General features: G+C 37.2%; 2 protein-coding genes across 2 annotated transcripts; one reads left to right on the top strand and one right to left on the bottom strand.

Annotated features, from left to right (window-relative positions):
- LOC122307345 lies at window positions 1–6,017 on the top strand. Its single transcript, XM_043120187.1, has 3 exons — window positions 1–279; window positions 1,574–1,666; window positions 4,115–6,017. Exons 1-3 carry the CDS (start codon window positions 79–81, stop codon window positions 4,151–4,153), a joined length of 333 nt encoding a protein of 110 aa, XP_042976121.1. The 5' UTR covers window positions 1–78; the 3' UTR covers window positions 4,154–6,017.
- Window positions 6,018–6,912: 895 nt separating this feature from the next.
- On the bottom strand, window positions 6,913–9,385 carry LOC122307344 (ras-related protein Rab11D-like). The gene is made up of 2 exons (XM_043120186.1): window positions 8,784–9,385; window positions 6,913–7,772 (listed from the first exon to the last, which is right to left on the bottom strand). Exons 1-2 carry the CDS (start codon window positions 9,008–9,010, stop codon window positions 7,325–7,327), a joined length of 675 nt encoding a protein of 224 aa, XP_042976120.1. The 5' UTR covers window positions 9,011–9,385; the 3' UTR covers window positions 6,913–7,324.
- Window positions 9,386–11,518: the final 2,133 nt, after the last annotated feature.

The raw sequence follows: 11,518 nt of genomic DNA, 5'->3' as shown, positions 1-11,518 counted from the left end.
GCCTTTGTCCAAAAAAAAAAAGGATTCTCCCAAAATGAACCCGGACCAAAACCCGGGCAGCAACTCACGGTGTGCAAAATGGGAGGTAAACTGGTAAAGGAAGAGCTCATACGCAGAGAAGGCATTTCATGGAGAGTAGAGAGAACGTTTGGAAGCGCCACAATTCAGACCCGTCCTCCGACAACAGCAATAACCCAAACAACAACAATGAAGATGAAAATTCGTATAGCCTGGCAGCCCTTCGCCACCCAAAACCCCGCATTTGATGAATACTATAGGGTATCATCTCTTTACTTTGTCGGTGTTATTCATTTATTCAAAACGGGTTCTGGGCGTGATATCATTTATTAGCTCTCTCTCTCTCTCTCTCTCTCTCTCTCTCTCTCTCTCTCTCTCTGTGTACATGACTTTATTTTCCATTTGATATTTGACAAATATCAAATGGGTTTCCGGGAGACATGTTACTATCATATTTGGGGGAATATGAATGTTTGCCTTTTTCCCTTCGTTTGGGGGATGGTAGGAACAAGGGATACTGTCCCCTGAGGAGTGGGACTCCTTCATGGAAGTTCTTCGGAAACCATTACTTACATATATGTGTGTATATATATATATATATATATATATTTATATAAGTTCTTCGGAAACCATTGCTGCTGCTTTTAGAATCAACTCAAGGTAATGTTAAAATTGGTGTCTTTTGATATTATATTAACTTGAAGTGATTTTTATCAGAAAACAGAGAAGTTGGAATTTCTGTATACGTTTAATTGTGCTCTTATAGGCCTGTTTTCTACTATAACATAAGAACTGTAGAGAATGGTTGCTAAGTAGTCGAAAACAAGTAGGCGGAAATGCATGTAAGCAGCCGACATCCACCTAAGCCTTTAAAAGAGTTGAAATTCAGGTTAAAATACCCCCCTCCTCCATCCCCCAAACCACATTTAAAGGAAATATATAATAAAATATATGTTATATGACAGTGAGCTCCTGCCTCTATTGAGGGTATTGTCCCGCACAATAAACTCATGCCAGAATCTAGTCCTAGTGTATTTACTCACTTCAAGCCTATTATGACTATAAAATCTATAATTTAAGTGCGCTTTGTCTTTCTTGTCTGTCTTTGCTATCGGTATATGTTACATTTTAGCAGGAATTAGTTCCTTCCAAACTTAGGTTCTGCAATAAATTCAGTAGTGACCGACTTGATTTTATCTCTTTTCATGATAAGAAGTATATTCAATGTATAGAGATTACTCAACGCAGAACTTCTGACATTAAGCAATATGTGCCTTTTCCACTTTGCACATTAAGCAATATGATAAGAAATTCAGCCGAATGTATTGGTATTTGACCTTAAGAAAAAAAGAATCAGCTGAGTGTATTGGTATTTGATCTTATCATGTTGTTGCCTTCTCGAGTCTTTAGGGTAGATGATATTCATATTTCTCATAGGGTGGATTCCATCTCTTCTATTGTTTATGCACTCATAGTTGTGGCAACTTTTCTTTCACTCACCGACCTGAAGGTTTATACTCTTCTAATCACTTTGGATTATCATGGTTCTTTGCAGAATTTGTGGAAGCGTGGAGGGTCTCTTGAACTTTTTGATGTCTTTTGTGAGCTTCCCCAACTTGTTCACAGGCTAGGTCTCAAGAAGTGGAAGGTTAGTTATTTGTTATATTCTGCATGAATCTTCCATTCTGGGTCTCTCTCTCTCTAAAAAAAAAAAAAGAGTTTTTGCTATTGGTAATCTGATTTTGTTCTCTTAATTTCTGATCGAGGTTTTCTGTATCATCATTTTGTGTCAAGTTGTTTGGTTGTGTAAAAAATTGCTGGGGCCTAGTCTATTGCTATATTATTTTTGTATAAACTGAAAGGAATCTTTATCGCCCTTACATTACTTACTCTTCCCTTGAATAGGAACTTTAAAACAATTTTGGGTCTTCCATTACGATTCCGTTGCATGATGTCTCTCACACACAAAGTTCAGATATAAAGTGATGTCTGTTATGCCTGGAACACTGGTTGAAACTTAATGCCCCTTTTATTGCACTCATTCCAAAAAAGCCTGGCATTGTAGAGATAAAAGATTATCATCTCATTAGCTTGGTGAGCGGCATATACAAGATTCTCTCCAAAGTATTGGCAAATCGATTGACTAAGGTGATGGAGAAGTTAATAATGAAGCCCCAAAATGTCTTTGTCAAAGGTTGGCAAATCCTTGACTTGGTGTTTATTGCCAACAAATGCTTGGATGGTAGACTCAAGTTGGGAGAGTTGAGACTTTTCTGCAAGCTAGAAATGGAAAAAGTCTATGATCATGTCAATTGGAGATTCTTGCATTACATGCTCGAGAGATGTGGCCTTGGTATGAAATGGTGTACATGGATCCATCATTGTAGAAGTGAAGCTCATAGTTTAGAGGAAACCCAACTGCTTGGTCATAGGGAAATTGAGCCGAAGAAAGCTACAGGCTAAAGAAAGTTACAGATTAAAATTTCAAGGCAAGTGGAAGGGGGTTGAATCTGTTGTTTTCTTCAAAGAAGAATCCATCATCAATAGTGTTAGTGTAAAAATAATATATTGTCACGTTCTTATAACAAAACTTAGTCCAATTGAGTTGTAAATATGTTGAGTAGAGTTTAGGTCACAATTGGAAAAAAAAGTGCAAATATTGCAAATTTGCAAGACCTGATGAGATCGACCTAGCCTGAGTAAATCAATCATAAATTTGATTTCCTTATCGGATTGAGATGATATTGGTGTTGTTAGAAAGCTAACTCAATTATCTACAAATACATGTTTCACAAGGATCTTCGAATGCCAACGTTTACGGGGTCAAAAGAGCTTGACAATGTCACAACCGAAAAATCAAACAGAAAGTTTATTTAAACGAGAATCCCGAGAATCAATTTTTCACTAGGGTTTGGACTCTTTAAGTGGCCTACTCAAAACCTAAGTATATATAGAACAGTATGCATGACTTCTAGGGTGTAGAGAGAGCCCAAAGCTGCTGTATTTATTGTATTCTTAAGGGAAAACCCTCAGGAGATCCATTGTGCATTGAAAATTGATTCTCTCTTGATAAACATACCTCCATCATATTGAGCTTGTGTTTGAGTGTTGCTGAGTCCATTGGCGTGGACGTATTATTTGGCCGGAAGGATTTCCGTAACTACCTGGGTGCAAAGATTGAGTTGGTGCTCGTAGTGAAACTATAGAAAGGCCGGTGGTCTAGAGCTGCCAGGTGCAGAGATAGAGTGAGATATTCATGGTGTTACAAGCCAGATTGAATTACTTCAAGGTGTTATAAGTGTTTCTAAATTGGTTGTAACAAACTCAATCTCTATAGTAGATTTTAGGTGGTGACTAACATTCGGAGTGGTTTTAGATTTTGAAGTTGTTCTTCAAATGAGTTTCTACTTTATTACCAAAATGATGTGTTGATTATTTCTTGTGATATATGACTCATTGATTGCTTGATTTAAATATTTCAACAAATTCAGAAAACACCTATCACCCCCTCTTAAGTATATTTGGGATCTGAACCACTGATTTTTCAAATAGCATAAAGACATTCTATGGTATTGATGGATCCTTTTCCCCAAATGGCCACCTGGTGACATGAAATGACAATACTAACCATGTGAAGAGAATATACTGTATTTCAAAGTCAGTTAAGGATGTCCTTGAACTGAATTTCTCTGTAGGGCAGCAACTTAAGATAACGTCCATCGGCCTGAAGATGTTTGTAAATATTTCAATGTGTCATTGTTATCACTAAGCAATGTCCTATATCTTAAGTTCCTGTTCCAAGTTATGTGTCCATATAATGTTTCTCACTTGTCTTTTTCTATTATTATTACTATTACTATTACTATTAATATGATGGTGGTGGTGGTGGTGGTGGTGGTGATGATGATGATGATCATTATTATGATTATTATTATCATTTTGATGATGATGATTATTATTATTCATTATGATGATGATGATGATTGCCTCTATAGAAAATTGTCGTGCATAGCCTTAATGTTTCATTACTTGTTGGGGGAAGGGATCTTACTTGGTCAACCAATTGTGATTTGCAGTCATGATGTTGTATTGATAGGTTTGTATCTTCTCCAGCATGGGAGCAATGTTTTCCTGATGTGCCTCATAGAAGAGACTCACTAGAATCCTTTGGATAATTTCACTTTGGTTTTGGATTGTAGTGTATTGGGTGCAGGGAGGAGAAGTTTTAAATTTGAAAATATGAAGGCTTTGTGGAGCAAGAAAATACGTTGGTCATCATACACATTCCAAGCAACTCCTAGTCATGTTTTGGAATGTAAACTAAAATCATTGAAGTTGGATTTTAAGAAATGGCATGAGGAGGTGTCTTGTGATATAGGAAGAACAAAGAAAGATCTTATGGGAGGTTATTGCATAAGAAAGATCTTTAACGGAGGATGAAAGGTTAAAAAATGAAGTTATTTAAGTAGTAGGAAAATTTCATTCTGCTTGAAGAAGTGAGCGGGTGGCAGAAGTCGAGGGCTTGCTGTGGAGAAAAGGGGATACAAACACTAAATCTTTTGGCTGAGTACAAACTCACATGCAGAAACAATTCGGTGGATTCTTAAGTCATAAGTGGGTCCATGGTTTCTGATTCTAAAGAACTAAGGGAGCATATAATACAATTTTACAAAGGCTTATTTTCTGAACAATTTGGGTGGCAACCGAAGCTCAAATGGTGGGGACTCCATTGATCATATTGCAGTGATTTGGTGATGAACTGGTGTTGTATGTTCTAAGAAGAAGGGTGGTCTATCCATCATCTTCCTTTTCATTGTGGAGTAGCAAGAGACTCAAGGTGTTTGCTATTCAAGGGTTTGGTGTTGATTATTTTATGTATGCCTAGAAGGGTGAGAGAGTTGCTTATGAACTGGGGAGGGCAGCAGGGGCATGATAATGTTTAATTGGTATGGAGGTTGGCTCCTTTATTTGCAACGTAGTGTATTTGGAGAGGCAGAAATTGAATGCAATTACTTTTGGAGATAAGGAAGCTTCAGTGGTAGAGCTGACAAAGATCCTCAACTTCATTTTTATATGGATGGCGTCTCATGATACTTTTCTTTTTTTGACCGTTTCAGATTTTTTGAATTGCTTTTTTATCTCTATCTAAATAATGTTCCTTCCTATACTTCCTGTTTGCAACCCTTGATGCTCTTTATTTATATTACATTACTTAAAAAGGAAAAAAATTGCCTCAAGTTCATCTGATTTGGTAATTTATGAAGGTAATGAGCAATATTATCTCATTGGATGGGTGCTTAGCATGTCAGCTACAATTTATAGGTCAAGTTGTCATATATGATTAACACACTAATGTTCGATGTTTGTTTCAAAAGCATTCCATTATAGTCCCAAAAACAAGAATCAAGTTGGGTATCCTGCTGTTAGTTTCTCCCAGAAGTTGAGCCATGATCAAATTTGCTTTCACCAAGATTGGAGGGGGTTTATGGGAAGATCAGAACAAATGAGAATTCAGTCCCACGACATGGTGCAACATTCATATTTTTCTGCTAAATATTGAACGGTTTTCTTTTGCAATTACAAATTGCCAAATATCATCATATCTTTTGCAATAGTCTTTCTGCACTTCTGGTTAATTCTAGTTGATTACACAAGATAACCTGATAGCTGCTATTTCTGAGTGGTTGGAATCAACCTCTTCTCTTTTCTCCAACAAAAAATAGGAACGACAATCATCCAGAGAAGGTAGATCCACACCATATGCTTTCCGGGTATCTTCTGAAGGATTACCACTGACTCCCCTACAGTACAAAACAGATCCTATACTCAGCCCTAGTGGACTTCAAGCATCTTCTGCAATAGAAAGCTATTAAATTTGCTAATTTTGTTGATGCCATGTTTGGACAGAAGGGATCAAACCTAATGCTAGGCTGTTGTGTTATTGTTTTGAGCTAAGGTTTACATTACCAGGTTGTCAAAATGATCAGTAGCTTTTTTTCCTTTAGGTCCCAAAGCTTCATTGGATTCTACCCAAGTGGATGAGTCAGCAATAGCCATTGGATGCTGGAAGGGTAGAGGCAGTTTATCTGTAATGGTCACTGCAACTGACTGCCAAGAACTACTTGAAAGGCTCTCTTAATTCACATGGAGGCTGGAAATGGCTCTTTGGTGCAGGGAGAGAAATAGTATGTTGACATAGAAACTAGCAAACTTGCATCTGAGAGTTGAAATTATTTAATTTATTATTCTTTCTGTATTATATTATAATTGTGTAATCTAATATTGTATATTATCATGATCATTATGGTAAAGTTCTTTATTGTGCTAGTTCAGATAAACTGATTCTTTTTCATTGTGGACTCTGATTTTCCTTGCCATATCATGCAAACGCAATTCCCTAGAACAAGTAATTACAAGTTTGTTACTGAAAATTATCAGTTTAGAAATAATTCTACATACCATATTCGCGGATGTTTGTCATAGTTTTACAGCACAAAACATTATACGTGACCTCTTATTGAGATGGCTTGGAATTTGGAAACTTGAAGAACTTCATAAATCCCGCATTTGGGATATAATCTACGACCTGGTCCATAACAGAATTCGAGTTGATCTTTGTCCCAATACTCTCTGACTAGATGTTGAAAGTCCAAGAAGAATAACTTTACAGCTAAAGAAACAGTTAAAGATGAATGAGAATATTTTATGTTATGCTAACAAAAGTAATACACCAAAGTCAAAAATTAAAAAAAAAAAAGGAACTATTTATTGTTTCTTGACATGGCATCAAATTATTAGTAAATAAATAGAAAATAACTAATATTTGTTCAATCATTTGATGCCACGTAAAAAATATGATGAAAGAGACAATGAATGACATTACTTTGGATGGAATTATCGTGAAAGAGTACGAAAGTAGCTTTCTATATTATTCACTATGATGCCTAGTATCAAACTGTCAATGTAATTTTGGAGCCACTCCCTATGGAAACTAAATAAACAGTACAAATGGCAATGGGGTAAATAGCTGCCATATGTTAGCACTAACCCTCTGGCCTCCATGAACAGGTACTTCCCATCCCCAGCACCTTTCTCAGACAACAAATGGGTAACAAGCAATCTGCAACTAGGCTTCATCTTTAGTTCTTTCTCCCATTTCACAACATGCAAGTAATCAGCTGCCTGTGCAAGCGCACGAAAGCATTGCAAAATATACAAGAGAAATACACCAGAATCCCCTAAAAAAAATTGCTGCGATGAGCATTCGAAGAAGATTCCCATATTTTGAAGCCTCAATTCCATCAAATCACAATAATCTACAGCACGTACTGCTCTTAGTTGGGATCTCTTGTGCAGGACCTGGGATAATGATCTTCTTACCAGCAAGGGATGTAGGGTTCCCATTACTTCGATTTTCATCTGCAACTAGGCTTTTCTTGTTCACAATGTTGAAGATCTCGGTCAACACAGTTAAGAAGGCAGATTCAACATTAGTTGCTTCCAGCGCTGAGGTCTCCAAGAAAAACAGACCTTCATTTTGAGCAAATTCTTTGGCATCCTCTGTGGGGACTGCACGTTGATGCTCAAGATCACTTTTGTTCCCTATCAGAATGATGACAATGTTCTTGTCCGCATGGCTACGCAGCTCTTCCAGCCAACGAGGTATGTGATCAAATGTCTGGCGTTTGGCTATGTCGTAAACCAGCATTGCTCCAACAGCTCCCCTGTAATATGCACTTGTAACCGCTCTGTAGCTGCTCAATCCACCAAAAGAAATGATCAGATTATCATCAGTTGAATTAAGGCACTGTTTATTCAAAATAACTTAACAGAGGATTCAATCATGATCCATGCAAAGCCTACTCGCAATAAAAGTACCGCAACGAAGTTTGCAAAGGGGCCCCACTTATTGAACTGAAGAGTACAATGCAGAGCAATCTGGAATTCTACTAACGATCCAATTTCTCCGACAATTGTGTTGCTATTACATTCTTATCGAAAAAAAAATACATCCTTAAACCATACCAAAAGACATGGGAGGCATGTACCAGAGAATGGTGTAGCAAGGATTCACACACACTATAAACAGCCGTTGTTCATACAGGAAATATAAAGAACTCTTCAAATAATATATCTGCACAAATGTTGAACATGCCTTGGGCATTTGCATGCATTGTGTCCCTCAGAAAGGAATATTGAAATTGAAAAAAGTAATCAACTAAACACCCCCACTTCCAAATATAAAATGTAGCCTTAGTAGAGGGGACTGGTAGGGGACTGGTTTTTGCACTCAACAAGATAAATCAGATATGATAAATCATAATACACCCCCAATTAGGTAATCGAAGGACAACCCACTTCTCTAAACACCAATTTCTCAACTACGAACATCTTATTTTCTTATAGGTACAAAAAATATGCAACGATCTTGATCCTGATCGGAAAATTAAGCACCCAACATGAGTAACAAATTTTTTTCCAACTTCCTATGTATTGGGTTCCGCCTTTCGCACTTCATAATAAAGATTCATAAAACTCGACGTGGAAATAGAAGTGATTATTGGAATTGTATTTCATACACAGACCAGTATTATCAAAATAGAACATGCACAAATTAGTTAACTCAAGAACCAAACCTCAAAAGCAAGATCGATCTCAAGCGAACACTATCGCTGAACTAAATCAGAATTCTAGGAAGCTAGAAAAGTTGAAAACGAAAGTTTCTAGAGAGAGAGAGAGAGAGAGAGAGAGAGAGAGTTGAACACCGTTCTTGGCCGGCCGTGTCCCAGATCTGGGCCTTGACGCTCTTGTGCTGTATAACGAGGGTGCGAGTCTGGAACTCGACCCCGATGGTGGCCTTAGACTCGAGGCTAAACTCGTTGCGAGCGAACCGGGCCAGAATTTGAGACTTCCCCACCGCCGAGTCTCCTATCAGCACCACCTTGAACACATAGTCTATCTTCTGGTTCGCATCGCCATACGCACTCGCCATTCTGTCGCTGTGCCTTTGAAAATGATGAACGGATGAAGGAGATCGATGAGAAAAAGGGTTGAGAGGTTTTATGATCTGGTTGGAAAAATATTTGAAGACGGAATCTTATGGGTTGCGGTGAAAGTTGTGAGCTCCAAGAAAAATGTGTAAGAATTGATTGAAAAATTTTATTTATTTTTTTCGTGAAAAGAGGGAAAAGAAAAGAGAAAATCTAATTTGATAAACTTTAATTTAGAAAAAAAAACTAAAACAAATGATTAAGGTGCGGTGGTTGGCAAACACAGCCTTAATCCTTACGAGTCTCCTTTCAGCTTGCTTAGAGGAGGAAGTTAGGGTGGAGGGACAATCTCGACTTTCTTGTAGATTGAGGGAGGGAGAGTCTTATCTAGAAGAGTGATGGCATAAGTGATGGAGGATCACGAGGAGAGGTGGTACATCTAAAACTCATTGAAGAAGAGAATTTGGTAATTGAACTAGATGCGAGCACATGGAAAATATGGCGATAGAATGAGAAAGAAGTTTAGTGAGAAAGTTGTCATCTGATTGAAAGATGAATAAGGAGATTATTAGAGCTACTATGAGTAAGATCTAGAAGTTGAAATGAACTTTTACCTTTCATGATATCATATCAAATCTATTTGTGGTGATGTTCAAGAACCAGAGGGATAGAGGGAGAGTGCTGGAGGGGAAGCCGTGGCTCTTTGATAACCAACTATTGATTCTAAAACCATTCGATGGGTTCACGCCCTTATAGAAGATGAGCTTCGATTTTGAAGTGTTCTAGGTTCAATTAGCATGTATGACTCGTGAGGTGGGGAACTAGATTGGAGCATTTATTGGATGTGTTAAGGAGGTGGATGTTGATAAAGTGTTAGAAATGTATAATTAAGTGGCTTAAGTAAGTGATTTATTTTATTAAAAAAGAGTTGAGCACTTAATTATACATCACATTTTAAGCACTGGAGCTAAAATTAATTGCTGACAATATTTTGCACATAAACATATAGGAAATTGTAGCTAGTAGCACCAAGTGCCATGTGACACCGTATGTACCCTTAAAATAATAAACATTTACTCTCATATGTGTAAGGCAATTTTGGAATAGAAGAAAAACTCAACACAAAAAGAAAGAGCATTGCTTGAAGTGGGACGTGGGCAGCGGAAGTGCTTTGGCATAGAAGATGGAGAGGCAAAGCATGCCAGGGGCAGGCTATGCGATGGTGCATGTAAGGCACGTACGGGCATGAAGAAATGGATGACCATTGGCTAGAGAGAATCAGCGACACACGAGAGGAGCTATTGACTGGAATGTAGGGCACGATTGTTGATGATTTGCAAAATTTCGTATTGTAGATTTTATAAGATCACTCGAGCGGGTTGCAGGAAAATAAAGATCGCTCAAGCAGAGACATTGGCCGCTCGAGCAAAATCAGGCAGAGTCGAACACTCGATGTGCGCTCGATAGGACACTCGAGTGAAATCAGGCAGAGTCGAACGCTCGATGTGCGCTCGACACCTTGCTCGAGCAAACATCGTATTTTGACAGATCTAGGGTCTTCTGCCGTCGCACCATATAAAAGTGATTTTTCACTCTATGGCCGTACCCTTTTGACTGGAGAACATTTTGAGAGACAGAAAAACACAGCTAGAAGGATTAAAATCATTTGTTTTGGAATCATATACGAGCACAGAGGGGAGAAAAGCATTGAATCAATTCCTTGAGTTTTTGAAGACGAGTTGCGGCTGTGAGGAGTATTTTTCAGTGTTTATTTTCTTCCAATATTCTCAGAACAATTATAATGAATTCGTTTATGTTGAATTTCATTTCTAGCATGAGCTAAATTTTATTTATTCTAGGAAAACGATGTAACCTAGTTCCAAACTATGCTTGATTGTCTATGCTAATTTAAGGCAATTCTCTCTTTATTTTTCTAATTTATTCTAAGTTTATTACTTTTAATTAACTGGCCATTGATTAGATGATTTTTAATCTTGTGATTTGCTATCGAAAGAGGGAATCATAGGGTAGATCTTGAATATTTCAGCATAGGAAAGTATAGAGATCGAAAGACTTGTATGAACCTATGTAGTAATTAAATCATTGGTCTTATTGCTTTGTTGCGTTATTAATTTGCATATTCTTTTGTGAATTGATGAACAAGAATAATTTCCAATTAACTATCGAAAGAGGCTGTTTGATGAATTAGAGATTTGCTAATGAATAAAAAGAATTAAATTAAATTAGCTAGATGAGAAAAGTATAGTGTAGAATTAGGTGAAATAGATTTCCTAGAAGTTTTCTTTCCCATTAATTTGATCTTCGAACGTCAGTTTTATTTCCTTTACATATTTCTCTTTGAGTTGATCTTAGTTTAATTTGCAACTACAAAAATCTTAGTGATTCCTCTAGATAAAATCAAGATTAGTATAATTTTGGTATTTGACAAAAGTAAGGTACCAATCTCTGAGGACGATACTCTTTTTATCACTTTATTATAAAACTACGAT

This window comes from Carya illinoinensis, chromosome 4 (genome assembly GCF_018687715.1).
Source record: "Carya illinoinensis cultivar Pawnee chromosome 4, C.illinoinensisPawnee_v1, whole genome shotgun sequence".
Lineage (NCBI taxonomy): Eukaryota > Viridiplantae > Streptophyta > Magnoliopsida > Fagales > Juglandaceae > Carya > Carya illinoinensis.
Note: the sequence above shows the minus strand (reverse complement) of the source record. Positions and strands in the feature narration are given on the sequence as shown.